The following is a 14,565-nucleotide window of genomic DNA, read 5'->3' on the forward strand; positions in this document are numbered from 1 at the left end:
TTTGTGCCAGAAACCAAATGAACAGCTTCGATTTATTGCAAGAAACTCAGTCGCCCACACGAGCTGATGTGGCACACGTGCAATATCTGAGCCAGTCATTAGGTGGGACACACCACGTGTCTACTTTGGCCCATCATCAAGTGGACAACTCATGTTGAAGAGGACATTATGATCACGGAAATAGATCAAGGTGGGCCCAGTTCCATGGGCCTTTCTCTGGCCCATTCAACTTAGGCCCATCAAATTCCATTATAACGTGGCCCAGTGCATGATATTCCGTTATAGCTGACGAATAGGACTCCGTGTAGATCTAGGCATCAAGTCGAGTCGGACCTGAGTTAGAGCTGATCCGACTCAATATGGTTTTGAAATAAGCTTGACCCGAACTCAACCCAACTTAGGACCAAGTCCAGCATGCCTGACCGGAGCCGATTCCGGGTCTGGCCTGGAATAATCCGGACCGAGTCGGCACCTAATCACATCGAGAGATACTTAGAAATTAGAGTTTATATATATATATATATATATATATATATATATATATATATATTCCAATCAGAGTCGAGTGAGGTTTTGGATCGAGTATGACTAGATCAAGTTTTGGGTCGAGTTACGGTAACTTGGACTCAACCTGTTTGAGTTTGGATTGGGCGAATCCTACTCGGTTCGGAACAACTCACGCATTTGGTTCGGATCGAGTTAGGTCTAAACAAGCCGAACATGTCAGGCCATCCGTGCCCAGCTCTAGCTCCATAACTTTCTAGACCTTCACTCTCAAGTACCACACATCGGTAGGGCTCCTGATCCAACCTATGTGGTAAATAGGCCAACAATACCGGCTCAAACCCATCGACGGCCCATTACCATATCGTCCGATCGGACCCACGTAGAATTCATTAAACCCAAGTCCAACCGAACCAACCGACTTATTGTAATTGGGTCAGGGTTCGTGCAACCCAACTCGACCCACTTAAAATGCATCAAGCCCACTTACAATTCATCCAGCCCCACCTCAAACGACCGGATCTGATCCACTTAAAATTCATCAAATCCTGGGTTCTATGATTTAGACGGCTTGGATTGAGGTACACAGCTCTAGAGAGGCCATGATCATTTATGGTGTTAATGGGCCTAATGGGTCTGATTAGGCTTATTGGGCCGGGTCTGGGCCTTGAGATAAATCCAAATCGGCCCTGGCCCAGCTACTGCTAGCCTTTCAATTGCTTACAACCAGAATCGGGCCCACAAAACAGCATTGATTGGATCATATGGACGGTCATCCTGCAAATGGCCCACCCTAAAGATTACACCGATTGCTAACCCTGGCCATCTACTCCGCATGATCCTGGGCCCACTAGATGGATTATATATCCCATTTATTTACCGTGAGGCCCACCTTAATGATGTATTATACATACCATCACAAAAAAGCTTTTAATGGCCATTCACCACTGTTTCCAGTTGTGTGGTCCACCTGAGATTTGGATTTACTTAATTTTCGGGATCACGTCCTAAAATGATATGGGAAAATAGATGGACGGCGTGGATAACACCTAATCCACTCCCAACAATGCCTATAAACTGTGGGGCCTACTAGATATGGATAGTTTGAATCTTCAATCACCCATTCATCTGGGCCCGATCCCGCCCATACATCAACAACGGAAAGTCTACACCGTCCATCAGACATTGATGTGGGGTATCCCTTCAACTGGTTCATGCACACATGCACAACCGTTGGGACCCACTAGAGATGGAAGATCTGCATCCAACCACACATCAATACGGCCCATTTCAGCATGGCCCATCGATGGTGGGCCCAATCCAATACAAAGAACATCAACAAAAAAAATCATCCAAAACAAATGTATGTACATCAAGGAAAAGATGGTCACACTCTCTACGGCTGAGATCGAGCTTCTCCGAACTGATCTGCATCGTTGAACTTGTCCAAGCTCATACAAGGTGGGACATACGCAGCAAAGACCATCTCCATGTTCGGGACGTCCTTCGCGGAGTGGGCCACGACTTCCAACGGTGTGGATCGAAAGGCGAGATAGTAACGTTTGTTACACACATAGGCGAAGATGAGTGAGAGTATAGGGAGGGGTATCAAGAACGGGGTGTAGTAGAATTTCTTCACACCAAAGAAGCCGGTCATGGTGATCTGATAGAGGATCAGGGCCGCTAATATCCGGGAATGCATGTGGGGCCACATCCGACCGTTGCTTTCGAAAGAAGGGACGTAGACTTTCAATGCCTGATTGGGAAAAGATTAGAGAAGATGAAATATGTATGTTGGGTTAGATCCAGACCATTGATCTTGTGGGAACCAATATTTTCGATGATGGAAGATTCATGACCGTTCAATTAGTGGCTTGGCAATTGACGGCTAGGAGAAGAAACTGTATACAGCAACCGTCCAACTTAAGAAGAGAGGCCACAGATCTGATTGGTTAGGATCTTCCAATCAGGGAGGGTTATTGGTGGGTGTTGTCCATCTATGGTGGGGCTCATCAGATCTACAGTTTCGGACCGCTAAAATGCGGACCCTAGAACATGGGCAGACGTGTTTGTAGGGCAGCCACATGGATGAAGCATCCAAACCGACCATCACATGGGTCCCACTCAGGATTTTCATTGGCCCAAAAAACCACATGTTTCCACCCATCCAATGGGTCACAACGTCTAAGTTTTCCTAAGCCGTCCATCGTAACGTCCCACCTAATTAATGGACCAGCCTCAGTTTGGGCCACTGCATCTTCTGTGGGAGTGGGACCCACACAATGGACACGCTCGCACCTGTTGTGGTGTATAGAATGGCCACCTCACACAACATGTGAAGGGCCGCTGCATCTTCTGTGCGAGTGGGACCCACACAATTTACATACACCTGCGTTTGTGTATAGAATGGCTGCCTCACACACCTTGTGAAGGAAAAAATTAGCACCGTAGACTCTTCCGCATGATGCCTTTTTTTTTAGACGCTAGAAAACTTATGCTACCAAAGCATATTTTTAGGCTACTGAAATAAGGTTTTGGACAAAAATACCCTTCATTTTAGGGTAAAGCAGCTGAAAAAAGTGGGGGCATTTTCATCTTTATAAGTTCGTTCGTATGAGTAGAGGTCTACTTTGGTTGTATAGGTTTTGTTCAGGTTCGTAAAAAAAAGGTGGGGCTCCGTCGGACCTATACTAAACTCTTACCCACTGCGGCCTCACCCAAGAGGGTGCGGACCTTAACAGGGGGCCCACCTTCACTTATGTATTCTATATCCACACCATCCATCTGTTTTGTCAAATCATTTTAGGGCAAGATCTCAAAATTAAAGTAGATCCAATTCTTAGGAAGACCATACCATAGGAAATAGTGGTGATTGACCATCAATAGGCCACAAAACTTTTGGATCAAGCTGATATTTGTTTTTTCCCTTCACCCATGTTTATTTGACATTATCAACAGGTTGGATGACAAATAAACGTTACAAAGACATTACGGTGGGCCCTAGGAACTTTTTAATGATAGGGAGTTCAATCACCACTGTTTCCAACAGTACGGTCCACCTGAGATTCAGATCTTCATTTTTAGGGTCGTGCCCTAAAATAATCTGGCAAATCAGATGAACGGTGTGGATATAGAATAAATACATTAATGTGGGCCCAAAGGTAAGGTTGCACCTAATCTGCTCCCAAAGCTATGTATTTATACACTTTTTATCAATGTAATTCTTCAAAACAAGGGGGATAAGCTGGGGGATGAAATGCAACTTCTGTTTGGCCTAGCAAATCCACAGGTGGGATCCACTCAGTGATCTGAACCGTTCATTTGGTAGGCCACCAAAAGAAGCTTAGAGAGAGATTATGTCTAGAAGTATCTCTAGGTTATACTTAGAGGCCACAGTGTGTCAGTTTAGGACAGGTGGGGGTCACCTAATCCCGACCTGTTCACTAAATAGACCAAGAATTCTAGCCCAAACCTAACCCATGACCTGTTACCCTATGGCCAGACTTGACCCACTTAAAATTTATCAAGCTCAAGCCCAACCTAACCCAACCCATTAACCTGTAATTGGGTCCAGCTCGACTGGCCTGATTGGACCCGACACAGTCCAACTAGTTTGGTTATTCTATATCCATGCTGTCCATTCGTTTTCCAGATCATTTTAGGGCATGATCCCAAAATTGAAACAGATCCTATTCTTAGGTGGACCATACCATGGGGCCCACCTTGATGTATATATTCTATATCCATGTCGTCCATCCGTTTTCCATACCATTTTAGGGCATGATCCCAAAATTGAAGCAGGTCCTATTCTCGAGGGTACCATACCATATGAAAAAGTGGTAATTGACCATTAATGAGTCACATAAGTTTTGGATCAAGCTGATATTTGTTTTTTCCTTTCATCCAGGTTTATGTGACCTTATCAACAGGTTGGATGGCAAATAAACATTACAGAAATATTATAGTGGGCCCTAGGAAGTTTTTAATGGGGCTCACTCCCTAAAATGACCTAGAAAAACAGATGGACGGCATGGATATAAAATGTATATATCAAGGAGGGCCTCACAGTAAGGGTCGCACTATCTTGGGTGAGGCCGGTGCAGCACTTAATCCACTCCACTTCTGGGGTGGGTTTGGACCAAGCTAAATGGGTAGTGGGTTAGGCTCAGGTTAGAAAGGACGGGCTTCGATTGAACCTTTACCCAACCAAACCCGACCTGAGTCGGGCCAGATGACCCGATCTGCCCATATAGCTTATCAATGGGTTGGGCCGGATGACACGATCTGCCCATATAGCTTATCAATGGGTTGAGCCAGATGACCCGACCCGACCTGACCCAAAACCCAAAACAAATTGATGGACAATGGATATAGGCGCATACACACAATGTATCTGTGTTTTATATTTAGTAACTAATTGGGCTGGGCCCACATACCTTTAGCCCTGTGTTCCAGTCATAAACCCAAGTTTGGCTGTGCTGGTCAGGTTGGGATGGTCGAGCCCAACACGGTTATGATTAAGTGGGTCAGGTTGGCTTGGGATAGGGCCTGCTGAAATTAAAGTGGGATAGCTGGGTTACATGGTTGTGGATCATGGGTCGGGTTCAGGCTGGATTCTTGGCCCGTTTGGTTAACAGATCCGACTCGGGTTGATCTTGATCCAACCCAAACCCAACCCATTGCCGCAACAAACTCACAGTCACTACAACTTAGTTCTGAAAATGCCACTAGTGATGTAGTGTTTGGATGCACCATCGAATTGAAATACAATTGATGGTTTGTTTGGGATGCTCTATCTTATTGAATTGCAATTACGAAATGACCAAATCATAATTTCCTTATGGTTGCATAAACTGACCTGGTTCCGAAGGATGAGCCATCCAAGGCCGAAGTACATGACACCAAAGGGAATGATCAGAGGAGCGATGACGGAGTAGCAGAGGACGATGGTTACAATCAGCATGTCGTTGGGAACTCTAGTGGCAAAACCAAGATCTCCTGGGGCCCATGCTTCTTTCACCTCGGCTTCGGTTTTGCACATATACTTCTTTTTTAGATGGTAAATTATCAGAGGAATCAAACGCGACAGCTCGAGCCCATAGCCAACAAAGAACCTGACATGTGGTTAAGAAAATATGTTTTCATGAATAATGGCATGTTTGGAAACACAAATGAACTGAATTGCAATCCATTCAGTTCATCATAATGCAAATGAGCAATGTGGGTGCCACATCATTTGATTATGATGATGACCGAAACCCTAATGCAATTGCATGCGTTTGGGAGTTGGATTCAACTGGTAGAAATTGCAATTTGGAGGCTATGATAAATCCACTCCAATTATCTTCAGCCATCTAGAATTTATTGCAATTCAGTTCAATTGAACATCCAAACGCATCCCAAACGATAGAAATCTCTACCCCTTATCCAATTAAGGTGAAACATAAACCTTTTAAGAAAAGTGTGATAGAGTAAGATTTAGAATCTTACTCATGTAAGGAGTGTTGGACGCACAGATTTAAATATCAATAGTATCGGCCGATAGGCTTGATATCACATTTGGCCAATAAGATAATAGAGGAGTTATCAAATTTTCCTATATCACATGAAATATCGCAATGTACCGTGGATACATTACGATATAATGACTCATCATGATATTTTGCCAAATAGCCTTAAAAAATTCCCTCATTCCTTGTATTGTACAAAATATCACAATGTATTGCCGATATATTGCAATATATTTATATATTGTGATATTTTGCCAATTAGCCTTCATAAAATTCCATCTTATAGTTGATACATATGATACATTGTAATATTTATAGCCAATACATTGTGATACATTCCCTAATTGGAAGTTCGTAAAAAGCAATCGGAGCGAACCACACAAAAATCTTTTTTTTCTAAAATTGTTTGAGGGAATTTTGTCATACTTGCATTTTATGATTTATGAATTATATGAACCCATTTTCAATTATAATTACATCATTTCTATCAAACAATGCATAGTTTAGGACCCTATACCAGGAAACTTTCATACTTGTTGTTTATGGCACATGTCTCGCATTCGGCAGAACAGTGTAGGAGAGTTGCCCCAGTGTGTGAGACCCGATCCGAAGACCTGACGTAACCAAATAGGTATTTCTATATACGGGGTATAAATATTCTCTATGGGAATCGAATTAGGGTTACGTAAAAAGAAGCTTTTTTTTTCGATTCTTTGGGTGCTTGAAAGTTTCAGGACGGTAGTCCTTTTTCGAGAAGATAGTAATTTCGACAGGGTCTCATATGTGGAGAAGGCATAACCCGAACCACATAAATCTATTGTGATTTGTCTACTGGTTTTCTTTATTGCATTAGTTCATTTCTTACACTTGTTTTTTGTGATGTTTCGAGTTCTAGGTATGTATTAACGTCTCTTTCGATATCCTAAATTTTTATTGAAAAATTCCATCATATCCAATGTTTCCCTCTAAAAGAGGTACATTGCAGATACATACGGTACCAATGTGTTTCCATATCCAAAAAGGGTGTGATATGTGCATCAATACCGATATTTAAATCACTGGCGGGTGCAAGATCTCCAATGTTCATCAGGTGGACCCCCACTATTTATGCAACAGTCAGGCTGGACTTGGCATCTGGTGAGCCATGTGTGTGGTGAATGTGGAACACTGCTCATTTATTCTGCTAGTCCAATTTCTGTCCATGTGTGGCCCACCTCACCACTTGTGTTATTGTGGCTCGAAAATAAGGCCAGTCAACAGGCAAGCTGCATGTACACATTGTAAAAATGGCCCCCACAAGAAACAAGCAATGTCCCACCAATGAGAGAATGAATTAGGATTATCCCCTCGACGACATTTTTCATTGGCGATCACCACCGTGGGCCCACTCTTACAAACATAAGTCCCAAGAATACTTACTTCAGAGCAACAAATGTGAGGAAGAATGACGCATTTGTAGGCAAGCTATGGCCAAGAATTGTTATGATCTGGTTCGGATTCTTCTCGATCGTCTTCAAAGAGCTGAACAACGTCCCACTCAATGTAACTCCAAGAAAGACATTGAATACAATGAAGTAGAAATACTTCCCAGAGGCCGCTCTCACAACATGGCTTTCAGATGGTATCCCCTCAGACTTCGATAGAAACAGTAGGAAGCTCGGCAGCAAAGCCAAGAACACAATCAACGCAATCTGCGGTAGATAAGCTTCCAGGATAGTCTTGATCGCGGGCTGATCGACAATCGACTTCAAGAATGGTAGAAGATTTCTAAGATTCCTTAGTGTCGTGAAGGCCGATACAAATGCAATTGGGACCATGTAAAAGACTATGGCCAAGAATGCAATGGTGTAGATCACATACTTCCTTATCTGCCTCTCATAGAATTTCATTGTTATGTTGGTCCATATCAGCTGGCGGGGCTCGGGAGCTTCCATCACCGTCCATGTGTCAATTATCTGTGCGTGGAGGGTCTGGGCAGCTGTGGCCGCAGCCGGCTTGCTGTTGAAGAAGACTAGAGCAGACGCTTGTTGCTTCTCTTTAACAGTGATCTTCTGCTCGACCTCTAGTTGCTGACTGAGGTCTTTGATCTTGTCATTGCAGTGGTTGATCGTGTCGACTTGCTGTCCGATCAGGCCAAGGAGGCCAGTTCGGTTTGTAGGCCTTGTTCCATCGGGGTTGCTTGCGGTTTTCGACTCTGAAAATGTCAATTCCGCACGTTCAAGCTTCTTCTTGTAGCTCTCCAACTCTTCCCAGATCTTATTGGCCTGAAAATGAAAGGAAAATCAAGGCAAAATAAGACATGCATCGAATTCTAAGGGCTATTTCGTGAGATTGAGGCGGTTCATGAAGTGGGCCAGCATGTGTACATCAAATATGGACAGTTGGTCGATTCTCTTTAACCGTCCATTTTCCAAACAGAGTCGGAGCATGCCTTACTTCTTGGAGGGAGGTTGATAGATGGTAGGCAGCAGATCATGAAACTCAGATATGGTCATGGTGGTAGGCCACAATGTAATAGCAGATAGGCCTGGCTTTCTAGCCACATCACATAGATTGTGGGCATCGAGGCCAATCACAAGTGGGCCCCACCATATATGCTCTATGGCCCTTAATTCAGGCCAGTCCGATCATCAGGTGCTCTACACATGTCCATCAAATATGAACATTTTCTAATAGACATGTGACCCACCTGAAGAATTGACCAGCCTGATTTTTGAGCCATGGACATATGCCAAAGGACCACCTGATGAAAACAACCCAGATTTCTTATACACACACCACACATCCAGAGCCTTTGCATATCTCAGAACTTGAAATCCATCCTTCCCATTTCACCAATTTTAAAAAGTAGCTGTGGAAACTGAAATCCTCAAAATACATCGAAATTGAATTCTCTCAATGTCGACCCAAACATGGATTCCGAAGGGGCATCTACATCTGCATTTCTCTCAATCCAAACAGGCATTAAGATGACAGCAACCGGATAATGATAATACCTCTTTGTTGTTCGTGATCACCATCGATCTGTAGAATGTCTCCGGATGGAGACTTTTGAAATACGAATCGATCTGTTCTTTCCGCGTTTGGCCTTCTGGGACTGGCGGGATGTCTCTAACCAATACTGTGAATTGCTCAGGTTTCAACCCCGGATCCATTTCTGCAGCTGCTCTCAGCTCCGAACAGTGTTTGTAAGCTTTCCATAACACGTAAAACGTAACAAAAGAAACCCAGTATGTCCCTAGTAGAAATGCCCACAACCTTGGACTGTTTTCCTGAAACATACTCATTAAGCGCAGTTAAACAAAAACAAGGGTCCTTGTACATCATGGGCCCCTTGTGGATGTATCCGAGCCGGAGGTCTAGTGTTCAGGACTCCTCACCAGGGGTGATTAATGCAGGGGCATTTTCACACCGGGCTCGAGTGGGGTAGCCTGTGGGATGCGGGGACACACTTGGGGTGGGCATGGCCTCGAATTCACATTGATGAAATGATCTTAACCATGTGATCTCACTTATTAAATTTGGGCCCAGGACCTTTTTATTTTCAATCTCCGATTTGATAGCCCCAATTGGGGGGTTAGGATTGCTCAACCTAGGTGATCTTTAGGATTACTGAGACACCACAACTTCAATAATAAGGGTGAAGTGGGCCATGGTTCAGTGATCCAGCCATCCATGGCCCATTCACGAAAAATCCCCCAAATAGGAAAAATATACTGAGCATTCAAGAGGCGGCCAGGAAGTTAAAAAAGGCAAATATTCAGACACTGGGATCTTCTAATAGGGGGATTTTTGGTGCATGAACCATTCACGTTGAGGCCCGCCACATCAAAATGTGCGAATATAGAAGCCCATAACTAGTAGAGTTTCAGGGCATGCTCCATCCATGATGGATGTGAATTGCTTGTAATGCCTCTCAAGGAAAAAGTATCATGTGCGCTTGTTAGGGACGAAGTAAAAAAGGCAAAACTTCATCCTTTGGAGTCTCCAAAGTGATTGATGAGCCCTGCATCTAACAAGAATATATGACACTTTGTCATTAAGCCACAACAAGAGTTACAGGGAATTCCTATAAACCCCAATTGAAGGCGGTTCATGTCCATCCACAATGGGACAACGTACTAGTGGTCTGGATTACTAGGACACGGGCCCTACTTGTCAAAAGTAAAAAACCCAAGTACATAGCGCAAAGCTTCGGTAAAGGATAGCAATTCCTCATCAATGAGTTTGGAACACAAAACCATGGGTTTTCAATATGGCGTATCGTACCAACATTCAGCTCGAGCATTGTGTAAAACCAGCTTTTTAATAAACTCAAAAGGCCAACAAACCAAACCGTTTATTTTGAATGCATTGTATGTGATGCAGGACAACTAACCACTTACTGTAAAAGCTCGAACTAATAGAGTGTGGCTAATCAATCCCTTTATCTCATAGCGCATGTTAGGCCCTCAACCAAACCCCCTCGTGGGCCTCGCCTCATACGGGCCGCCCACCCTGAGTGTGCCCCCGCTTCACACAGGCCACCCCACTCGAGCCTGATGTGAAAATGCCCCCGCATTAGTCTATGATTTTTTTGGAGTCCTTAATGCATTTTTCCTTCAAAGCATGTTTCTTCATTTATAGAAAGACAACAATGCAAAATCAACGAGAAATTCATAAGGCTTACCGTGACGTTTCCCATCAATAGCTTGTCAAGGCTGGTCATGGCCTCGTTGTTGTTGCCTTCAGATTTTGATTTCATGCCCTTGTCAGTTCCAGCAACCGGAAGAAGAACCGGCAGCAGCACGATGCCGGATAGAGTGAATATCCCCAGTACTGAAACATCAAACAAGAGGAAAATAAAGAAAGTAATTGCTTGTAGCTGATCGATCCATGGGAAGAAATTGCAGGGCCCACAGCTTGATCACAGGCTCTCTGGCTCATGATGTTGAAGAATCGAAATTCTAGCATTTTGAGGTTAGCATTGATTCATGGGAAGAATTCACAAGGCACGCAACAGTGCATTCTAGAATATGTGATAGAGGTGTATTCACATGATCATCAACAGGGGACAACCATTAAGTTGGGTGTGTTTGGTTGCACTAAATATCACGAATTTTCATTAATTCTGCACCAAATTAGACTGATGAATAATGACATTTCATGATATTTAGTGCAACCAAACGCACCCTTAAGCCCGTATTAAGAAATTCGAAATCAATATGTGCAAGACCATCTTTCACAGACATCCCAGTGCACGTTAGCATATCCTATAAAAAGGGGAAATTCTAGTATGTGCAAGACTCTTTCGCCGTAGAAAAATTCAAAATCAGAATTTCGTTGAATTTTTTTTACATAATCACATAAACCTGGACATTGGATGAATAGAGAGAAGTCATGGGCATGCACCTAAATCATAGATACCCCCGTGTACGCTAGCAAATGCCATTAAACAGGAATTCTAACATGAGCAAGCTTATCTCTAATGCAGGGGCATTTTCACACAGGGCTCGAGTGGGGTGGCTTGTAATATGCAGGGGCAGAATCGGGGTGGGCGGCCCGTGTGAGGTGGGTGGCTCGTGGAAAGTGGAACCCATGTGAAGTGGGGCCCACGAGGAGGGGTTCGACCATTAGTTTCACCATAGTAACATCAAAAATCAGAAATTTTATAAAACCACCCAATATATGTCCGTTGGATGAATGGGGGAGCGCTCATGGTCACACATCCAAATCACGAACGCCACATGGGTGCACACATCCAAATCACGGACGCCCCGGTGCATGTTAGCATAACCCATCAAAGGAGAATTCTAGCTTGATCAAGCTTAGAGGTCCATCAGGAAATATAAATGTACATTAGTTTCACCATACTAACATTGAAAATCAGAATTTATCTGAAATTTCTACAACCACACAAAATCCATCCATTGGATGAATGGGAGAGGTCATGAGCACACATCCAAACCACGGACACCCTGGTGGACGTTAGCATATCCGATCAAAGGGAATTTCTCACATGAGCTTAGATTATCCGTCTCTCATTACTGTCAACACAGACTTAAAACTAGTTTTCTCACACTTACATTAAAAATTATAATTTATTGGAATTTTTACACAATCACACAAAATCAATGCAAAGAAAACAAATGTAAATTTTCATGAAAATCAGAAAGAAATTCTCGAATTAAGGTTGGGTTTGGTTGCACCAAATATCATGAAATTCATTAATTTCATTATATTTGGTGCAACCAAACACACCCTAAAGTTAGAGATGACTAAAAAAAATTAAAGCAAAAATCCCAAAAATACAATGTCCATAAGATTAGGGAAAAACCCAAAAGATAAAAGGTGTAATAGACTAAACTAATACAGAAAAAGAATTAGAAAATAAAGGCAACTGCTACAATGCTGTCAGAGCACTGTAAGTTATAGTGCTCCTAGTTGCATATGTTCACATTGGCAGTCCAATCAATCGATCTGAACAATTCATTAACTTCAAAGCCCATTTGATGGACTACCATGCAAAAATCACACTTGTTATAAGATCCACACCATCCTTGATATGTCCTGATTTTCTATAGCCACCCCCTTTTCCAAGCCATGGATGGGATGGTTATGATTGCATAACAAAAGTGATTCTTTAGAATCATAAGCAATCCATGATGAGCCCTAGCAAATAGATTGATCAAATAGTTGAATAGACCTGTTTTTGTGTAAACGATCTTGACTGCCATATTAAAATCCATTGATGGAATGGTTAATATTTTTAAGGTTGGTGTGATGTTTGCATCATAGCCAATGAAATGTGCACTGGATGTAATGAACGGCCCGGATCAATGTATCGTACTGTATAAGTGCCTCAACACATCTAGGAGCACCATAACTCATAGTGCTCTGAGAGCACTGCACCATTTCTCAAGAATAAAACCCCATAGTTATAAAAATGGGGCTTTTACTGGAAAAATTCCTTAGCATGAGGAGTGAAGTTACTAAAGTACCCTACCATACTATTTTTTTAAGTAATAAGTTTGGGGCCACATGATATTTGTATAACATCCAACCGTCCAATGTATGCACCCCACCATTATAATCAACCAACAAAAAATTATCCAAGTGGAATTACCAGACGAACTACATGTGAATTTGATATTTTTGAGTGGTGTATATTGTTTCTTTTGGTGTGGCCCATCTTATGTTTAGATGGACCGAATTTTTGATTCATCTGAACATTATAGTCGATTGCATCTATTCGACCAGTTGGACATGGGCCCCACAAATTCTACACTTTGCCACTTCCTATGGTGTGGCATTATGGTAATTTCACAAATACTAAAAAAATCCCAAAAATGCCATAAATCTTTTTTTTTTTTTAAATAACCATTCTAATCGAAAACTATATTTTTTAAAAAAAATTTAATTCTAGAAATTAAGAAAACATAAAACCCTGAAATTTCAGAAAATAAAAAATTCACCAGAAAATATCCTAACATTCACCAAAAAAATAAAAAATAAAAATCTCCAAATTAAAAATAAAAAGAAACCCAAAAAAAAAAAAGAAAGAAATTAAAATTTAAATTTAAAAAAATAGTACAAAAAATCTCATAACAAATTCTAGAAATTAAGAAAACACAAATAAAACCCTGAAATTTCAGCAAATAAAAAAAATCACCAGAAAATATCCTAAAATTCACAAAAAATTAAAAAATTAAAAAAAAATCTCCAAATTAAAATAAAATAAAATCTCCAAATTAAAATAAAATAAAATAAAATAAAAGAAACCTAAAAAATTACAGAAATTTTTGAAAAAAAAAAAATGGTACAAAAAATATTATAAAAAAACCAACATACCAGAGCTTAAGAAGACGAAATAAACGGCGGTGTCAACGCCGGACATGGCGATAATGTCTTCCTCAGACGATCTCAACGCCTCTCCAATCCAAGCGAAAGGGTTCCTGGTTCTCCTCCCACTTTCACAAGGATTCAAACCCTTCAAAATACGGTTTGGATAGTAGATGACTGCGTTGGAAGGCTTCCTCGACAGCCATGTGAATACGAATACCAGTACCATGAATATGATGAATGAGGTTACAAGGGATGTAAGGAAAGAGCTCAGATCCATCTCTCTCTCTCTCTCTCTCTCTCTCTCTCTCTCTCTCTCTCTCTCTCTCTCTCTCTCTCTCTCTCTCTCTCTCTCTCTCTCTCTCTCCCCTTCTTCAAATGCGTCTCTCTCTCCCCTTCTTCAAATGCGTCTCTAGAAACCTGTTCTTCTCTGGAAACCCGTCTCTCTCTCTCTCTCTCTCTCTGACGGATAGAACCAGAAGATGAAAAGATAACCGTCGATGTAAGTGGGGACAGGAAAGACAGCCGTTGTTGTGGGAGCGGATTAGGTGTTACCGAGGTAACACCGACCGTGGAGCCTACCTTTTCTTATGTACTGTATATCCACACCGTCCATCCGTTCCTCCAGATCATTTTAGATGTATTTCCAAACAATTAAGCAAATCCAAATATCAGGTGGAACACACCACAGGAAAAAATGGTGATTGAGTGCCTCACCAATAAAAATTCC

The 14,565-nt window shown here is 42.0% G+C and overlaps 1 protein-coding gene across 1 annotated transcript; it reads right to left on the reverse strand.

Annotated features, from left to right (window-relative positions):
* Positions 1-1,631: 1,631 nt before the first annotated feature.
* Positions 1,632-14,175, reverse strand: LOC131219892 (CSC1-like protein ERD4). Its single transcript, XM_058214892.1, has 6 exons — positions 13,845-14,175; positions 10,684-10,832; positions 9,011-9,286; positions 7,434-8,278; positions 5,363-5,618; positions 1,632-2,260 (listed from the first exon to the last, which is right to left on the reverse strand). The coding sequence occupies exons 1-6, from the start codon at positions 14,113-14,115 to the stop codon at positions 1,901-1,903; spliced, it is 2,157 nt and encodes a 718-aa protein (XP_058070875.1). The 5' UTR covers positions 14,116-14,175; the 3' UTR covers positions 1,632-1,900.
* Positions 14,176-14,565: the final 390 nt, after the last annotated feature.

The sequence above is a fragment of the Magnolia sinica genome, chromosome 12, assembly GCF_029962835.1.
Source record: "Magnolia sinica isolate HGM2019 chromosome 12, MsV1, whole genome shotgun sequence".
NCBI lineage: Eukaryota > Viridiplantae > Streptophyta > Magnoliopsida > Magnoliales > Magnoliaceae > Magnolia > Magnolia sinica.

Bases quoted from the DNA above. Each gene is read 5' to 3' on its own strand.
- LOC131219892 (XM_058214892.1), bottom strand. From the start codon at position 14,115: ATGGATCTGAGCTCTTTCCTTACATCCCTTGTAACCTCATTCATCATA. The intron at 9,287-10,683 runs GTAAGCCTTATG...AGTATGTTTCAG, and splicing joins TATTGATGGGAAACGTCACG to GAAAACAGTCCAAGGTTGTG. The intron at 8,279-9,010 runs GTATTATCATTA...TTTCATTTTCAG, and splicing joins TGATCACGAACAACAAAGAG to GCCAATAAGATCTGGGAAGA.